General features: G+C 43.4%; 1 protein-coding gene across 1 annotated transcript in view; it reads left to right on the top strand.

The window, feature by feature from the left end:
* The first annotated feature begins 1,210 nt into the window (after positions 1-1,210).
* Positions 1,211-20,474, top strand: part of LOC121003393 (oocyte zinc finger protein XlCOF22-like) — a 94,473-nt gene continuing 75,209 nt past the window's right edge. The window contains exons 1-6 of the mRNA XM_040435221.1: positions 1,211-1,264; positions 7,742-7,868; positions 9,355-9,504; positions 10,781-10,904; positions 12,334-12,431; positions 13,406-13,517. Of these exons, the coding sequence (XP_040291155.1) occupies positions 7,791-7,868; positions 9,355-9,504; positions 10,781-10,904; positions 12,334-12,431; positions 13,406-13,517 (562 nt within the window). The 5' untranslated portion in view covers positions 1,211-1,264; positions 7,742-7,790. The remainder of the gene's footprint in view (positions 1,265-7,741; positions 7,869-9,354; positions 9,505-10,780; positions 10,905-12,333; positions 12,432-13,405; positions 13,518-20,474) is intronic.

Genomic DNA, 20,474 nt, shown 5'->3' with positions numbered 1-20,474 from the left:
ATAATAGGTGGCATCAAAAGGGGCATAGATGCCCGTGATGAGAGCATAGTGTTACCACTTTACAGATCACTAGTCAGACCACACATGGAGTACTGTGTACAGTTCTGGGCTCCTGTGAACAAGGCAGACATAGCAGAGCTGGAGAGGGTCCAGAGGAGGGCAACTAAAGTAATAACTGGAATGGGTGGACTACAGTACCCTGAAAGATTATCAAAATTAGGGTTATTCACTTTAGAAAAAAGACGACTGAGTGGAGATCTAATAACTATGTATAAATATATCAGGGGTCAGTACAGAGATCTATCCCATCATCTATTTATCCCCAGGACTGTGACGAGGGGACATCCTCTGTGTCTGGAGGAAAGAAGGTTTGTACACAAACATAGAAGAGGATTCTTTACGGTAAGAGCAGTGAGACTGTGGAACTCTCTGCCTGAGGAGGTGGCGATGGTGGGTTCACTAAAAGAATTCAAGAGGGGCTTGGATGAATTTCTCATTTCACCATGTGCTGTCCGCATCAGTATGTCCGTTCCGTTGCCCTCCAAAAAAATTGTGCATGTCCTATTTTTCTCTAGTTTGTGGACAAAGATAGGCATTATTACAATGGATCCGCAAAAAAAATGGATCTGCAAAAAAAAAAAACGGATGCCATACTTTTTTTTTTGCAGATCCGCAATTTGCGGACCGCAAAACACATACGGTCGTGTGCATGAGGGCTAAACCATGTTCTTGGTCAGTGTGGATGTACTGTATGCCCCCCTCTCTCAAACAGACTGCACACCATCAGTACAGTCAAATTCTGGACAGCCCGTAAAAAAAGGCGACTATTTTCCTGTGTCTGTGAAAACAAAAATAGATGTATCAATGATTTTTTTAGGCCGGTGGTAGAGTTGTTATCAGAATACTGAGCTACAGACATGCATTACTTAGAATCTTTATAATTTGTTATGGTTTTCCAATTTGTCAGTAAAAAATGTTGGCTGCCCGTGATTTTGGGTTAAGATGTCCATATAAAAGAAAAATTCTAGTTGGCAACCCTGCCCACCATGCCCCCTGTGCCTCACAGGCTTTCCTATGGCTCTCCTTACTTTGCACCAGTGATAGCTGGCTCCCTCTTTCTTCTTTAACCAGCTGCGTTAGGGTTAACACCCCCCCCCCCCTGCAGTCATGTGACCTCCCTCAGCTTCTCCCTTGCTTTAAGGAGGACCGCTGAAGACCATGTGACTAAGAGCATTTCCCTGCTGGACACGACCCTGACCTCGGGGTATTGTGTGTAACCATGTATCTACATGTCTGTAGTGGAGGGTTGGATGTCATACTGCTTTATGTGCTATAAGTGTTATGTGTAGTTTACATGTATTGTGTTGTATAAAATACTAGGTTATGTAGCTCTCTATCTATATGATCTGTTACGTGGCTCTCTATAAATGTAGAGCAGCATTGTGCAAAATACTATTTAATTATGGCTATGTTGTATGTGTGGTGTGCATTTTGTTTATAGTACATGGTCGGATGTAATGTTAGTATTATATTAATCTTCTATATAATATATAGTATGTATCTAGTACAGGTTTGTAGGTAATTTTAGAATCATATTGGGCTTCTTTTACAAAACATTCTTAGTTCAGGCTGAGGACATCCTGCTGGGACCCTCTGGATCTGGCGTAGCCAGATGTTACCGCAATGCTCGCCGGGCCCCATTGACAATAGTGGGATGTATTTGTGTGCAGTGGCTTTTGTCCAGCTGAATCCCGGCATATTGGCAGGATATCTGCCAGACCCATTTATAGTCAATGAGGCTGGCAGGCATTGCGGTAACATCCGCCAGTGCTGGATCCAGAAAGCTCCGGCAGGCTGTTTTCTGCCAGAACTAACAACACTAGTGTAAACTACCCTCAGCATCATGTAATATTGTGTATATGTGTATATCTTAGTATAATTGCAGCAATCATTCTAGACTGTTGTACTTCGTATAGGAGAGAGCCAGCATTACTCACCTATTGCATCCTGAGCCATTGCTTCACTTTGCCCAGCCAGACTTTGTTTACCTGGCTGCAGAAATGTTGTCATGTCCACACACATGACTCCCAAAAATTAGAATGTGTATTTTTTTCCTGTGCAGACTGAATCTTGCAGATCGCGGATCCATTCAAGTGAATGGGTCCGCATTCGCAAACAGCATGCACATGAACAGGGACGGTTTTAGACAAAATGTGGCCCTGGGCAACATCAAAAGTGGGGCCCCAAATCTTGTAATAATGTGCTAAAAACACAGTCTGACGTCCGACACCCCCGCCGATCAGCTGTTTGAGCAGACGGCGCGTGCTGTCCCATAGACATACAGCAGTGAGCAGGAAGAGAGAAGGGAGACAACACGTGCGCACCACAGCACACACCGTCTCCTCAAACAGCTGATCGGCATGGGGTGCCGGATGCTCCTACAGTACTCTAGTAGTAATAATATAACCATAAAGTCCCCCTGTAGTGCCCCAACTAGTTCCAATATACAATGCTCTCCCCTCCTATATTGCCAGTTTATATATAATGTTCCCCCGTAGTGCCAATATATAATGCTCCTCCATTCCTCCCCAGTAGTGCCGTTCCCCCCCCTCCCTTTCCTGGTGCCCCCAGCAGTGCGGACATTTAGTATAAAAAATAAATAAATAAACACCTCCCTCCCGTTTTCCCCGCCGCTGTCTGCGATGCAGACCACAGTTTTATCTGTGGCTTGTGTTGCTGCGTCCTGATGCATGCGGTACCAATGACATCACCGCTCCTGCTCTGGGTCTCACGGGAACACGTCATCATGGGAGACCCAGCGCAGGAGGTTGCGTTGATGTCATTGCGGCTTCTTGCGCTGTTCTAATGCCTCACAGATTTGAGGTCTAGCGGCCTGAGGCTTGTGAAGTTGGACGGCCATTACCGCAGGAGGTATAACAGGAGAGGACTATAACTCCCAGCATGTCTAAGCCATGTCTCCTCATACCTCATCTTGGAATGTACTCTGATATTACATAACAGGAGGTATTAGAGGAGAGGACTACAACTCCCAGCCAGGGCCGTCTTTAACGCGGGGAAAAAGGGTCAGCTGCCCCGGGCCCAGTTGCTCCTGGGGGGCCCAAGGCAACTGCCTCTTGAGCCCCGCTGGCCACTGGAGGACCTTTCATGGGTCCATACTTTATTAACTAAATAGCAGGACGTGTAGGGCATACATGGGGGATGTCCCTGCACTTACTATTATTTCTGGGCGCCGCTCCGTTGTGCCGCTGTGGTCCCCGTTACATTCTCCCGCGCTGTATGCAAAGTAACAGCATCAAAACACCAGGGAGGAGACATCAGCTTTTCTCCCTGGGCGTTCCTTCTCCCTGGCTGTAGCGCTGTCCAATTGTAGTGCAGAAACGTCACAGCCAGGGAGAAGGTGCACTGTGAATGGACAGCGCTACAGCCAGGGAGAAGGAACGCCCAGGGAGAAAAGCTGATGTCTCCTCCCTGGTGTTCTGATGCTGTTACTTAGCATCTAGTGTGGGAGACTGTAAGGCCCCTTTCACACAGGGGAGAATTCCGTGCGGGTGCAGTGTGTGAGGTGTACGCATTGCACACTGAATCCAGACCCATTCACTTCAATGGGGCTGTGCAGATGACCGGTGATTTTCACCCATCACTTGTGCATTGCGTGAAAATCGCAGCATGTTCAATTATTCTGCGTTTTTCACGCAACACAGGCCCCATAGAATTGAATGGGTCTGCGTGAAAATTGCAAGCAAGTGCGCATGTGGTTCGATTTTCACTCATGGTTGCTAGGAGATGATAGGGATGAAAGCAACCCCGGACCCCATTAAAGTGTAGTCACTGTATTATTTTCCCTTATAACTTTCCCCTTATAACCTCATCCAATTGATCGCACAGCTGTCATCGTCTTCTTGCTTATTCTTTCAGGACCTGCAAAAGGACCTTTGGTTCAGCAGGAACTGCATGGCGCGATTACGTCATCAAATGTCCTTTTGCAGGTCCTGAAAGAATAAGCAAGAAGACGATGCTGGCTGTGCGATCAATTGGATGAGGCGAGTTAATTTTATATCTTTTCTTTTTTTAACCCCTCAATCCACATTTTAGTAAGCATTCTGTATTAATTAAAGGGGTTCTCCGGGCTTTAAATATTGATGACATCCTCAGGATAGGTCATCAATATCAGATCGGCGGGGGTCCGACATCCAGCACCCCCGCCGTTCAGCTGTTTGAAGAGGAGGCGTGCACCGTGCCAGCGCTGCCTCCGCTTCACTATTTACCTTCTCGCCGTCTCCTCTGCAGCAGTGAGCAGGTGTAATTACACCTAACCGTCCCATTCATTTCAATGGGACAGATCACTCCTATACAAGTGTATAGGAACGATCCGTCCCATTGAAATGAATGGGATGGTTAGGTGTAATTACACCTGCTCACCGCTGCAGAGGCGACGGCGAGAAGGGAGACAGTGCTGCGGTTTTCCCGCAATGCGCACGTGATGCATCCGGAGCAAATCCAGAACGCCCGTGTGAAAGAGGCCTAACAGGGGCCACAGCGGCGCCAAAAAATAATAGTAAGTGCAGGGACATCCCCCATGTATGCCCTACAAGTCCTGCTACTTAAGTTAATAAAGTATGGACCCATGAATGCGGCAGTGGCACTTGTGTTCTCCCTCTTGCCCAGGGTCCAATCAATATTAAAGACGGCCCTGCTCCCAGCACTTCCCTGGCACTTTCATTGAATCCTTCACTTCTTCCCATGCATCACTGGTCTTCTTTTTTACTTTACTGCATAGCTACGCCTCCTGTTCTGGTCATATAATGGTGAGGTCATCGCAGGTCCTTCATCCCCCCTCTTCTCTGCTGAGCTCCGCCTCCTGCATGTGACATCATGGCGGGTCCCACAGCTCCAGTAGAAGAGTGTTGCTGGTGTCCGGAGCTGCACTATGATAATGACTTGTGTTATGTATACAGGAAGGGGAAGGGGCATTGTAAAGTTGGTTCCACGGACGTTCAGCTGAAAAGCAGCACTGAAGCAGGGGACCCCTTAGACCATGGAGGCCCTGAGCAATTGCACAGTTTTACCAGGGTGGGGACAGTCTCTACGTGCTGTAGTGCGGCTTGTTTGGCCGCTTTCTCAGCTCGATCATTACCTTTTGCCTCCACCGTGGTGTGCCTGGTGTGTACCTTGACGGCAACTTCCTCTAGTAACAACAGAGAGTTCATACGTTCTAGTATAGAGTCTTTATTCTTTATAGGCTGGCCTGCAGATGTTAGGAAGTCCCTGGCCCACCAAATAGGGCCATAGTCATGTGCAATTATAAAAGCATACCTTGAGTCTGTGTAGATGTTCACCTTCTTCCCCTTGGCCATTTTACACACCTCAGTGAATGCCTTCCACTTTGCCTCTTGTGCTGACATATGATGTCTGAGTGGTTCAGCTGTACCTACCTCGTGCTGTGTGACCACTGCATATCCAGTATGGAACCGGCCATCCTCTCCCATGAAACTGCTTCCATCTACAAAATACTCAGTCAGGATAAGGCTACATGCGTTCCGCAAAAAAAAACGGATGACATCTGTATGCCATCCATCCTTCCTTTTTTTTTTTTTTGCGGATCCATTGTAACAATGCCTAAAACAGACAAGAATAGGACATGTTCTATTTTTTTTGCGGGGCTACGGAACAGATGCGGACAGCACAGATAGTGTGCTGGCCGCATTTTTTGTGGACCCATCGAAATGAATAGGTCTGCATCCTATCCGCAAAAAAAAACAACGGAACGGACAGGGAAACAAACAACGTTCGTGTGCATGTAGCCTTAGAGGATTTTCATGAACATGTTCAAAACCAGACATTTCCTGCCTGGAGGGTGGGTCGAAGCCCCTCCATGAATGCACATGTCAACAGTTTTTCTCCCATGTTTCCAGCTTGATCCCAACCTATGTCGGTCCAGATAGTCCTTAGTCCTGCAGCATAAGTCTCTACAGTCTCCTGAGGACCCTGTACTATGTCTTTAGGACTTCGGGAACTTTCTTCCTCCCTTGAACGGGCCCATTCTGTAAAAACCCTGACAAATTCAGTCCCAGACTGTAAAGTCTTGTCCCAGTCTCTAGTCATAATATCCATGGGCACATTTCTGTGTTCGTTCATATAGTCATTCACCATTTGATGTTGTGACTCGCCCATCTTCATCAACATCCCAGAAGTAGGCATAGGTCTCGTCAGAGGGTCGGGCAGTCGGAACCCACTTGTGTGGGTTGTAGACTCCGTCTCATGCTACCACTAGAGTGAAAGCACCACCAGCATTCAAAAGTGACCAAAACATCAGCCAGGAAGCATAGGAACTGAGAAGTGGTCTGTGATCACCACCTGCAGAACCACTCCTTTATTGGGGGTGTCTTGCTAATTGCCTATAATTTCCACCTGATGTTAGAGACCTTGCACTCCTCCACCTTCCATTTGAGGATGCCCCACAGATGCTCAATAGGGTTTAAGTCTGGAGACATGGTTGGCCAGTCCAGCACCTTTACCCAGTTTTTTTTAGTAGGGCAGTGGTTGTCTTGGAGGTGTGTTTGGGGTCGTCATCATGTAGGAATACTGCCATGCGGCCCCGTTTCCAAAGGGAGGGCATCATGCTGTGCTTCAGTATGTCACAGTACATGTTGGTATTCATGAAACTCCCACCACCATGCTTGACTGTAGGCAAGAGACATTTCTCTTTGTACTCCTCACCTGGTTGCCACCACACACACTTGACATCATCTGAACCAAGTACAGTAAGTTTATCTTGGTCTCATCAGACCACAAGATATGGTTGCAGTAATCCATGTCCTTAGTCTGCTTGTCTTCAGTAAACTGTTTGCAGGCTTTCTTGTGCATCATCTTTAGAAGAGGCTTCCTTCTGGGACGACAGCTATGCAGATTTGATGCAGTATGGTCTGAGCACTGACAGTCTGACAACCTCACCGCTTTAACCTCTGCAGCAATCCTGGCAGCACTCATACGTCTATTTTTATAAGACAACCTTTGGATATAAGGCTGAGCATGTGCACTCGACTTCTTTGGTCAACCATGGCAGGCCTGTTCTGAGTAGAATCGGTCTTGTTAAACTGCTGTATGGTCTTGGCCACCGTACTGTAGCTCAGTATCGGGGTGTTGGCAATCTTCTTATAGCCTAGGCCATCTTTATGTAGACTCCATTCAAGGTGTAGAAACATCATAAAGATAATGAAGAGAAGTGGAAGGCCCCCCGAGCTAAATTTTACGTGCTATAGCAAAAGTTCTGAATACTTATGTCCATGTTAAATTTTAGAGCACGAGCTGACAGCTCCGTACTTCACCATTGCTTTCAACTGTCCCTGTGTCCTCAGGATGCAGAGAAAGTTCAAAGTGGGACATACCATGGTCTTTCTGGGACCATGTAACAGCTGTTGAAGTCTGGGACTGTCCCACCATATCAGAGAAGGTTGGGAGGTATGTATTAGACTCATTCATGTTAGTATCATGATTTATCATGATCATTTGTGCCTCATTTCTGACCTGTATGATTTCATAACCACCCGTGACTATGATTTTTGTCATGTCCAAAGGCAACCAATAGAAAATAGAATGTTCTGTATCATGGACAATGGTTTTGTCTATATAGGGCACATCGATTGCCTGATATAGTGAGAAAGTATTAACAAGGTTTTGTTATTAACAAGGGTTTGTTCCACCTTTATTTTCTCCCCTTTAGGTTGCTGAAAGAGAGGATCTTAACTGACTGTCTGACAGAGCCAGCAAGGATGGACAAGCCCAAAAGACACATGACTGAAATTATATTTAACCTCACCCTAGAGATAATGTACCTGCTAACTGGAGAGGTGAGAGATTCAGGAAAAAATGTCACACAGCAACCTCATATCCCTTCTATTCTGGAGAATGAAAGGGTTGTCCCAGATTAGAAAATCTGGGCTGCTTTCTTCCAAAACAGTGCCACATCTGTCCACAGAGTATGTTTGGTATTTCAGTTTAGCTCTATTGGAATTAATTGTGCTGAGATGCAATGCCATACAATCTATGGACAGGTGTGATGCAGTTTCTGTAAGAAATCAGCCATGTTTTTTTAATCCAGGACAATGTCATTAAGGAAGACCTTTCACCAGAATAAAGTATCTAAACTGACTATACAGACGTGTAGAGTGGCGCCCAGGGATCCCCCTGCACTTACTGTTATCCCCGGGCGCCGCTCCGTTCTCCGGTTATAGCCTCCGGTATGTTCATAGTTAGGCTCCACCCAGGGGAACCTGCCGCGGTCTCCTTCTCCTATGCTGTAGCGCTGGCCAATCGCAGTGCTCAGCTCATAGCCTGGCTATGAGCTGAGCGCTGCGATTGGCCAGCGCTACAGTATAGGAGAAAGAGACGCCAGCAGGTTCCCCTGGGTGGAGCCTAACTATGAACATACCGGAGGCTATAACCGGAGAACGGAGCGGCGCCCGGGGATAACAGTAAGTGCAGCGGGATCCCTGGGCGCCGCTCTACACGTCTGTATAGTCAGTTTAGATACTTTATTCTGGTGAAAGGTCCTCTTTAAGTCACATGGCATCCAATTTATTCTTTTTCTGTATTAAAACACAAGAAAAACTATACAAATGTATAGTTTTTTTCCATACTGAACTGGAGAATGAAGAGAACCAATAAGTTTTACTGCATAGGGAACACTGTAAAACCAAAACCCATAACACTGTGGCGGAATTGCATATTTTTTTCCCATTTCCACCCTATTTGGATTTTTTTCCAGCTTCCCACTACATAAGATGCAATACAAAATGGTGCAATTAGAAAATGCTACTTGTCCCACAAAAAACAAGCCCTCATATGGATATGTGAATAAAAAAATATTAAAGGGAGTAGAAAACGAAAATGCAAAAAAGAAAAATCCTCTGGGGGTGAAATGTTTAAATAACTATTTCCAAATAAAAATAAAAAACTTAAAATATTTTAAATATCTTTACATCTTTATTAAATACATGCATATTCTATAAATACACAAAATACAAATATTTAGTATGAGTGCAACTATTACGCGTACTTACTATTGTGCGGCCACTTTTTTCAAATATTTTATTGAGGAATACAAGGAAGGGAATGGGGAAATCCATGTTGTAAAGTTTGATTCTTCAACTAGTTCCATTTATAAAATATTCACAGTTCCCCAAGGATGGGTTTCTGTGCAATAGACTCCATTCATCATTGAGCTGTGAAACGGACATATTTATTTTAATTGATTTCATTAAATAAAAGTGAGCATGACCAGAGAGATGAAAGAAATGTGTAAAGTTAAATCGCTGTGTCTCTTTCCATACAAAGGATTACATAGTAGTGAAGAAGATCTATGATGAAGGTGAAGGATGGAGCAGGAGCCAGATCCGAATCATGAAGCCTCCACCTGACTCACTGATGAATGAGAAAAAGATCCTAGACCTCACCAACAAGATCACGGAGCTGCTGACTGGAGAGGTGAGCGCTGCTGGGAATTCTGGGAAATTATACAGTAATACTCAGTGAGGTGTATTGAGGTAGTAAGCCCAAAATGTGAGGGTCTTTTGGGGCACTGCTGCTAGCCATCTCATGTATGTTTAGGTCCAAATGTATGTACCTTTTTATTTTTGTGCCTTGAGCTGTAACTAGAGTAAGCATGAGATTTTACTGAAACAGTGTTCGTATTGAGTTCAGTGTATAATAGAATGCAGAAAGCTCTTAAAGGGAACCTGTCAGGGGAAATAACAGAGGGAGGGAAGCTAAGCTGTGTGATATATCAATGTATGATCCACCACCGAGGTACCAGGCAGTACCAGTGCCCACTTCGGATTACTATTTTAAATAGTTTTTCAATGCGCAGATCTGAATACAGTAGTAATTCACAGAAGTCTCACACAACTTCGAGCGATATGAAGTTTGCCTACACAGAGCCAATACATTTTAATGCTGTACGGAAATGGCATTAAAAACGAAGTCTAACTAGAAGGCTTCAGGTTAAGATTTTGATCTGTTTGCTTATTTCTTAGTGACAGATAAAAAAAAAATTCTTTAAAAAGATAGTAACTAGAGTTCACAATACAAACTGTATACTATGCTGCATATTATGTAACTCCTTCCCCATGCAGTACATTACTTCAAGTAGGTAGTTAATACACATACAGCTGGTACCCTACTCTCTCACTTAACCCCATAGTTGCTGTGATCAGTGCTAACTGTGGCATCTAAATGGTTAGGAGAGAAAAAGGGCTCTCTGTCACCCCACTGCCCTCGTCACCCATGTGGCACATGACCCAGTGACATACCACATGGTTGACAAGTCACTGCTGCGACCAGTGATTGGCTGCAGCAGTCAATGGGATGTTGATTCCCTGAGACCCGGGACTTGCCAAGGTGGCCATCAAACAATGCAACTGTAATGCAGCTGTGGGGACCAGTTAAGTATGAGTCCCACCGTGGCTCCAGCCACTTTAAAGAGGTCTGTTAAAAATGTTTAGTCTTGGATAACCCCTTTAAGAATTAGCACATTATTTTTTCATTTTAAAGAATTATACAAAGAACAAGGGGACATAATTTGCATGTTTGTTACATGTTTTGTTATATAAAGTGTGATTCAAAAATATAACATTAATAAAGAATAAACCGTAAACTGATAATAATCAGCCATTATTTCATTATTGGTAATTGTGTTCTAGAATACAGAAGTATAAACAGGGTGTGATTGAATTTTTCAATGAAATATCTTTATATGTATCAGGTTCCTATAAGGAGTCAGAATGTCGCTGTCTATTTCTCCATGGAGGAGTGGGAGTATGTGGAAGAACACAAGGATCTGTACAAGGATATTGTGATGGAGAATCACCAGTTCTTCACATCATTATGTAAGCAGAAACATTAATTGACTGCAGGCAGGGGTGTCACAAGAAAAGCCTGGGTCTCCACAAATTTCTGAGTGGGTCCTACCTCAGACCAGTCTCCTAAATTTATCAGACCCCTGAATTCATCACACAACAGACCCCTAACATTGACCAGGTCAGGACGTTGTCCTGTACTTTGTCCCTGAGCGGTCTGATGTTTTCCTTAGTTTTCATGATGCTGTTTCATTACGGATGTTCACTAAGAAACCTCTGAGGCCTTCACAGAACAGCTATAGTTATACTGAGGATAAACTACACATAGGTGGACTTTTGAAGGCAATTGGTCACACTGGATTTTATTTAGGGGTATCAGAGTACAGGGGGCTGAATACAAATGCACGCCACACTTTTCAGATTTTTATTTATAAAAAATTTTGTAAACCATGTATAATTTTATTTTCACATCACACATACTTGCTACTTTGTGTTGGTCTATCACACAAAATCCCAATAAAGTACATTTATGTTTGTGGCTATAACGTGAAAAAAAATGTGAAAAGGTTCAAGGGACATGAATACTTATTCAAGGCACTGTATATTAGTACATTACATTACTAGTATATATACATAATACATGGTATATTACTTGGGCAGCAAGTACCACCATCAGTCGACTGGGCAGCTGGGGGACTGGATTGGCAGTTTATGGAGGTTGGGGCTGAGGGCATCACCTGGCAGGCCTGGGGCATTGAATGATTCAGACAGAAAGGCTGATAAGACGAAGGCCCTACTTGGCGGCCTGGCAGCAGGAGAGTCGGCGTGAGAGCATGAAACGGGAGTGAGGCGGACCATCAGCCTAGCTCCACCCTGACAGTTGTAGTGAAGTCAACTGCAGTACAAGATCCCATACATTCTACGCTTTACCAGCGTCTGTGTGGTAGATGATATTGCCAGGACACTGTTGGCAATTCTTTAAATCCAACACTTTTGTCTAGAAATGCTACTCCAGTTTTTCCACGTCACCCTTGTACTGGGGTAAGATTGCAACTTTTTTTGTGACTTTTTTGAAAAGTTGCAGTGATAAATCTTAAGTGAAAGTAATTAACATAGCAAGCTACACCCACTTTTCAAAACTGGAGGGAATTGTGTGAAAATGCAAAAAGTGGCAATTTGGTTTATTTTCGCAAGTATGCCCAAAAAGTCACAAATCCCTATTTTGCAACTTTTTAAAGCTAGTATTCTGGAGTGCAGGGTGTGATACATTTTTTTCCTGTGATTCTAAACGGGTGGCTCAGACCCTCTTGAGACTGTGGACCCTATAGAAACCTCTGTGGCAGTAGTTATACCACTTACTGAAGTGAGTGCAGTAGTCTTGAGGGTCCTTCAGAAATTTCCATAACCTGATAATTACACTTAAATAATGTTTTAGTCACAGTGCTTGCTTCATCTGCAGATGGATTTCCTATGGAGAACATACCAGACAGAGTCTCCAGTCCTCTTCTGATACACAGTTGTTCAGAAGAAAATCAAAATGTCCTACAGAATCATAAGGTAAATAATCACTCCGAATATAGTGTAGGACCTTGTTCAGTCTCTTGTTATTGTTCACTTCTTGGCTTGGTAGCGATAATTGTTCTTTTTAACCCCTTAATTTTTGCATTTCCGTTTTTTCCTTCCCACCTTCCAAGAGCCAATTTGTTTTAAAAATTTCCGTTCACATAACCATATGAGGGCTTATTTTTTGACCAACAAGTTGTATTTTTTAATGGCACCATTTAGTTTACCATATTTGTATTGGAAAACGCGAAAAAAAAAGTGTTTTGTGGGATGAAATTGAAAAAACAAATGCTATTCCACTGTATTTTTGGGGTTTTGTTTTTAGAGCATTCACAATGTGCTAAAAATGACATGAAACCTTTTTTTTTCTGCAGATCAGTACAATTAATAAAGGGATTTGAATTTTTTATATATTTGTGTTATTTTTATATATTTTTAAACCGTATTTTTTTAGTCACCTAAGGACTTTTACATGCAGTCTTCTGATCACATGTATTTGTAAAATACTATTGCAGTCTATGGAATTTTTACCAACTGCCTGTCGAGCTGTGCCTGACAGGCCTGGGGACCTTCACAAGACCCCAGGCTACCATAGCAATTGATCAGAACCACTCAATTTTGCAGGGGCTTTGATCAGAGGGAGCTCCCTCCCTCTGTCTAACCCCACAAATACCATGGCCATTTTGATTGCAGCATCTGAGGGGTTTAATGACCGGGATCAGAGTCCTCTCCGATCCTGGTCGCTGCAGGAGCTTGTCTGCTGTATATGCAGCAGGCGCTGCATATGGAGTGAGCTCAGCTCGTGAGCCAGCTCCATGCAACCACGTAATTCTTGGCATACAGGTATGGCGTTAAGGGGTTAAACATCTCCAGCTGTCTTGGCTACACTGTGTATTTAATGTCTTACGTGTCAATTTAACTTGTTGTCTCTGAATGTATACAATACTTATTCTATATATGGGGATTAGGTTGAACAACTGGCTGATATTAAATGTGAAACTATAAAAGAAGAAAAAGAAATATATGTGGAAGATAGCCATGAGTGTAAGGTGAAGGAAACTCCTACATATATCGGCACAGGTGAGTAGTGACTACTGAGTACTTACATGTTCTCCTTGTTCTGTCCCTGCAGCAATTACATATTGTGTCAGCACAGTAAAATGAGGAAATTAAGGTCTTTAGAATCGTTCCCTATTAGGCTGGGTTTTCTCACTGAGGTTTTTGATGTTTTTTATTTAGAGACTGTGGGAAAACCCATGCTGCTTAAAAAATAAAAAAAACATATGCTGTTTTACCTCTGCTACTACCTGATCCGGTGACAGTGTTTTTCTCTTTTAAAAACTTGTCCGGTAGTAACGCGGTGGTAAAACCACCTGCATTTTTTAAAACCACGTTGTGGAAATCTTACCATACACCAATGCTTTTCTTATCACAGGAAGTATAGATAGACCTCTACCCAGGGAGGTATCTAGAACAATGGTAAATTTCATAGAAAACCATAAAAAATATATAAAACCCAAAATTCCACTCAACTAATGAATGTTTTTGTACTGTATGATCAACAGATTAGCCATAATGCACATTATTTTTTTTTAAATCATTTTATTGAAAGAGTAGTCAAAATGTCCCATGAAGATGCCATTTGTGACAATGGTCATGAGGCATTTTACCCATCTTGTATAGTCCGGTGAGGGCCAGGTAACAATACAATACCTACTTGCATTTATTTGTTATTCTGGTGGTATAAGCATGTCAGGCTCGACTCCATCACTCCACAGCATGTCTATTACTAAATCCTTGCCATTTAACTTTGACAAGTAGTTGAGTTGAGGAAATACTAGAAAACACAGCAAATATGAATGTAAGGCTGAAACAGTATTACAACAATAGGTTTTCCATAGTGTTGAGCGAACTTGTTTTAAGTTCGGCGTCTAAAGTTCGAGTTCGGGTTATCGAAGTATCCCGTTATGAATTCCGCTAACACGGACCATAACGGAATTTAGAATCCATAACTGGATACTTCGATAACCCAACTTTAGACGCTGAACTTAAAATATAAGTTGGCTCGACATTAGTTATCCAACTTCAGTAAAAATGGTTACTTTATTCGATTGATGAATAAAGTAACCATCATCTTTTTCAATAAAGTTGGAGTGCTGCCTTCTATTTGGGATTTTACTACTTTAAGGTGCATTGGACCTCTTTTGGACTTTAGAGTAATTCATTATGGCATAGATTTCACTGGGTGTTAAAATCGTTCTGCTGGAATATTAGCTCATGCTCATTCTCAAAGTTGCCACAGATTAGATGCAGGCTCTGAATAACTTGTTCTGCCTTGTCCCAGAGATGCCTTATAGAATAAATGTCTCAGGACTGTGAAGATTAGGGAAGTTTAGAAAACTCACTGTCATGTTCCTGGACGAAACTCATGACTATATAAGCCTTGTAGCATGGTGTGTTGTCCTGCCGAAAATGTCCTTCTGCCATAGAGTAAATTGCTGCAAAAAAAAGGGATGAACTTGGTCGGCCACAATGCTTAAAGGGCCTAACCAGAATGTTTTATATTGAAGGCCTATACTCAGGATAGGCCATCAACATGAAATCAGTTAGGATTTGACACACCGCAACCCCATTGATCAGTTGTTACCTTCTAGCTCCAGTGCCGCAACTATACAGCTGTGTTCTTTGTGTAAGACATAGAACTAGTAACTGAAGAGAATGGGAGCAACGCTGCAGCTACCAGTTCTGTGCTCTACATAATGGATGGTACTGATTAGATCTGGCACCCGAAAGACAAAGTAATAGCTGATTGGTGGGTGCAGGGTGTCGAACCCCTGCTGATCTGATATTTATGGCCTATTCTGAGGATCAGTATTAAAATCCTGGACAACCCCTTTAAGTAAGCCCTATTGTCCAAATGTCTCACCCTTCTGGAATGGCACTCAAGCTGGTTGCCAGCACTATATTTAACTGCTGGATTACCAGCAAATATGCATATAGCATCGGTGAGTAGGATGGAAGGGACTGATGTACCTTAGGAATATCAAGCACCTTGGTAAGGGGACAGTTTTTTTACTGGGGGTGTCCCAATATTCCAGAATGGAGTCCTACAGACTTTTAGGTTCAATAACCTGGCTTAATTATCACAGTCTTCTAGTAGGAAAGACAAACGATGAACCTACCAGAAACAGTATTTTTGTCAGTACCTGAGATCCTGATTTGTTAGCATTTTGCCATTCTATAACAGGCACTTTCAAGGTCTCTTTGGTACCAGCCACCCTTGACTTGCAGATGTTTTTAATTTCTGTGGACTTATCAAAGTTTATTTTAGAGGATAATCAAGTAAAAAAGCTTCTGGTGACTGTACAGGGAGTGCAGAATTATTAGGGAAGTTGTATTTTTCAGGATTAATTTTATTATTGAACAACAACCATGTTCTCAATGAACCCAAAAAACTCATTAATATCAAAGCTGAATATTTTTGGAAGTAGTTTTTAGTTTTAGCTATTTTAGGGGGATATCTGTGTGTGCAGGTGACTATTACTGTGTATAATTATTAGGCAACTTAACAAAAAACAAATATATACCCATTTCAATTATTTATTTTTACCAGTGAAACCAATATAACATCTCAACATTCACAAATATACATTTCTGACATTCAAAAACAAAACAAAAACAAATCAGTGACCAATATAGCCACCTTTCTTTGCAAGGACACTCAAAAGCCTGCCATCCATGGATTCTGTCAGTGTTTTGATCTGTTCACCATCAACATTGCGTGCAGCAGCAACCACAGCCTCCCAGACACTGTTCAGAGAGGTGTACTGTTTTCCCTCCTTGTAAATCTCACATTTGATGATGGACCACAGGTTCTCAATGGGGTTCAGATCAGGTGAACAAGGAGGCCATGTCATTAGATTTTCTTCTTTTATACCCTTTCTTGCCAGCCACGCTGTGGAGTACTTGGACGCGTGTGATGGAGCATTGTCCTGCATGAAAATCATGTTTTTCTTGAAGGATGCAGACTTCTTCCTGTACCACTGCTTGAAGAAGGTGTCTTCCAGAAACTGGCAGTAGGACTGGGAGTTGAGCTTGACTCCATCCTCAACCCGAAAAGGCCCCACAAGCTCATCTTTGATGATACCAGCCCAAACCAGTACTCCACCTCCACCTTGCTGGCGTCTGAGTCGGACTGGAGCTCTCTGCCCTTTACCAATCCAGCCACGGGCCCATCCATCTGGCCCATCAAGACTCACTCTCATTTCATCAGTCCATAAAACCTTAGAAAAATCAGTCTTGAGATATTTCTTGGCCCAGTCTTGACGTTTCAGCTTGTGTGTCTTGTTCAGTGGTGGTCGTCTTTCAGCCATTCTTACCTTGGCCATGTCTCTGAGTATTGCACACCTTGTGCTTTTGGGCACTCCAGTGATGTTGCAGCTCTGAAATATGGCCAAACTGGTGGCAAGTGGCATCTTGGCAGCTGCACGCTTGACTTTTCTCAGTTCATGGGCAGTTATTTTGCGCCTTGGTTTTTCCACACGCTTCTTGCGACCCTGTTGACTATTTTGAATGAAACGCTTGATTGTTCGATGATCACGCTTCAGAAGCTTTGCAATTTTATGAGTGCTGCATCCCTCTGCAAGATATCTCACTATTTTTGACTTTTCTGAGCCTGTCAAGTCCTTCTTTTGACCCATTTTGCCAAAGGAAAGGAAGTTGCCTAATAATTATGCACACCTAATATAGGGTGTTGATGTCATTAGACCACACCCCTTCTCATTACAGAGATGCACATCACCTAATATGCTTAATTGGTAGTAGGCTTTCGAGCCTATACAGCTTGGAGTAAGACAACATGCATAAAGAGGATGATGTGGTCAAAATACTCATTTGCCTAATAATTCTGCACGCAGTGTATGTGGAATAAGTGGCCTGGAACTGAACATTGGGTCTTGGTCAGAAGGACCCTGCTTTAGGATTCAGCATAGATAGAAAAGTAAGTACAGGAAGTGTTACACTACCCATTACGAAAATGGTGACAGGCTAAACTCCTCCGGTGCAGGACAATTTAGTGTAGCCTGTCGAGGCATGAAGACTCTGCTGTCAAGGGGTAAGAAAATGAGTGCCAGGCAGCTGAGCCATGGAAAGTGATCTGGAAACAATCATTGATCTCTAGGAATGAAGGTATTGGACTTGGAGCAGGACGATATTAGCAACAGTGAAAAAACTTTATAGTAAAGTCAGTTCAACAGTGTAGGGATATTAGGCTCCCCACGCATTTAAAGGTGTAGGCAGTCATCCAGTGAACGAGGGAACCACTCATTCATTAGGTGAAACTGTCATTCGTGCAGGCAAATAAATTATGGTTTCTGGGTATCAGATTGTGCTTTGTTAAAGTGGTATTCCCATCTGAGACAATGGAGGCATATCGCTAGGATCTGCCTCCATTGTCTGATAGGTGCGGGTCCCACCTCTGGGACCCGCACCTACACCGAGAACTGAGCGGGGAAGGTGGTGGCCGGAGTACCCGGGTTTTCTGGGGTCCGGCCACCACCAAGCGCTCTCACCGTAGTAATGAATGGGAGCGCACCGCTCCCATTCTTTTCTATGGGGCCGATGGAAATAGCCGAGAAAGCACTCGGCTATTTTCTGCAGCCCCATAGAAATGAATGGAGGGTGGCTGTGCATGCGCAGTGCGCCCTCCATAACTTTCAAGGCTCTGTTCTCAGTGTAGGTGCGGTTCCCAGAGGTGGGACCTGCATCTATCAGGCAATGGTGGCATGTCCTAGCAATATGCCCCCATTGTCTGAGATAAGAATACCCCTTTAATGGCACTCTGCTGCCCAGAAACAATGCAGCTGTATGAGAACAAGCGATTGCAATAGCACATGCAAGGCATTATGAGGCTTGTTGGAAACAGACTCTCTCTAGTGTCATGTAGACATTCTCTTTCCTTATGTTCTCCATTTGGACCAGTCTACCATGAGGATATATTTCAGCTATCTTTTGTCTCTGCAGAGTTTGACAATAAGATATCTTAGTTTCCTACTTTCCATCATCCTCCCACCTTCTGAACACCCCATCCTGCCACCCTCAATACTGTGTCCATTGTGCTCCCGAATACTATACTGCAGAAACAGCCCCCCTAAAAATGCTAGTACCACACAGTGCCTCCTCCAGTAATTATTGGCAAACCATGCCCTAGAAAATAGCTGCACCCAGCGAATAGGGCTGACACTAATAGTGTTGTAAACATAGTGTCCCAAAAATTACTTGTGTTAAGCTCATGCCAGGGTGCCTCCCACAGTAAGTGTTCTCAGAAGTCCCACCAATAGTAATAATTCTTTGCCAGTGTGCACTTAGTACTAACAGTGCCTCCGATAGTAATACTGCCGCCGTTGTGCCTCAGAAGTAATAAGGCCCCAATAGTGCCCATACTAGTAATCATGTTCCCCTCAGTAGTACTAATTCCCCTTATAATATGTGCCAGTAGAAAAAATAGCCTGCAAAGTATATCAGTAGAAAAAATACCCCTTATAGCGTGTGGCAGTCCAAAAAATGCCCCCTTTATAACGTGTTACAGACAAAAGCCCCCTTACACATTGTTATATTTTGGAACTGGCACACATTATAAGGGGGCTTTTGTCTGTTAGGCTACTTTCACACCTGCGTTTAGGTGCGGATCCGTCTGGTATCTGCACAGACTGATCCGCACCTATAAAAAAAAATATATATATTTTTTGTTCATGATAATGCAAACGGATCAGTTTTGACTTACATTGAAAGTCAATGGGAGGCGGATCCGTTTTCAATTGCACCATATTGTATCCGTAAAATGGATCCGTCCCCATTGACTTACATTGTAAGTCAGGATGGATCCGTTTGGCTCAGTTTCGTCAGACGGACATCAAAACGCTGCCACCAGCGTTTTGGTGTCCGCCTCCAGAGCGGAATGGAGGCTGAACGGATCCTTATCCATTCAGATTGCATTGGGGCTGAACTGATCCGTTTTGGGCCGCTTGTAACGGATCTCACAGGCGGACCCAGAAATGGCAGTGTGAAAGTAGCCTAACACGTTATAAGGGGGCATTTTTGGGACTGGGACACATTGTAAGGAGGTATTTTTTGTAACGGCACACATTGTAATACACATTGTTATATTTTGGAACTGGCACACATTATATTACAATGTGTGCCGTTACAAAAAATACCTCCTTACAATGTGTCCCAGTACAAAAAATCCCAGGTTATAATGTCTGCCAGTAGAAAAAATGTCCCTTAGGGCTCATGCACATGAACATATATTTTTTTTCAGTGTCCATTCAATATTTTATTTTTTTGCGGCATGCGGAACTATTCACTTTAATGGGGCTGCAAAAAGAATGGAAATTACTCAGTGTGCATTCCGTTTCTGTATGTTATTTTGCAAAAAAATAGAACATGTCCTATTATGGTCTGCATTACGGACAAGGATTGGACTGTTCTGTTCCGCAAAATATAACTACTCCGTTACGCAAAATACTCAATGCACACAGCCGCAATTTAAAACGGTTGTGTGAATGAGCCCTTGTGTGCCAGTAGAAAACATATCCCTTATGATGTGTGCCAGTACAAAAATACCCCCTTATTATGTGTGCCAGTACAAAAAAATTGTAGAGCCCCCGCCCTTGTGTGTACGTACAAAAGATCCGCCATAACAGCATACTGCCAAATAAAAAATAATAGACTGAAATACTTACTCCCATGCAGCTCTCAGCAATGTGGTGCAGGACACAGGCCTCTTCCAGTCTGTGTCCTCTGCTGTATGCTGCCCAGCTCAGGCGGCACGATGATGACATGCCTCTGGTAGGCTACAGGCACTAGGTCTGAAGCCTATCCGAGGGAACAGCAGGGCAGGGAGACATCCAATGTTCCCTTTAAGCTGTGTGGCAGTGTGCCCCCGCTCAGACCTCTGTAGGCCTGCTTACCACCACAGCCCGACACCCGGACTTCAACAAAATGCCTGTTCTGAATTCTAGGACAGCTTACACCAAC

This window comes from Bufo bufo, chromosome 6 (assembly GCF_905171765.1).
Source record: "Bufo bufo chromosome 6, aBufBuf1.1, whole genome shotgun sequence".
NCBI classification, from domain to species: domain Eukaryota; kingdom Metazoa; phylum Chordata; class Amphibia; order Anura; family Bufonidae; genus Bufo; species Bufo bufo.
This window is presented reverse-complemented; position numbering and strand designations above follow the sequence as displayed.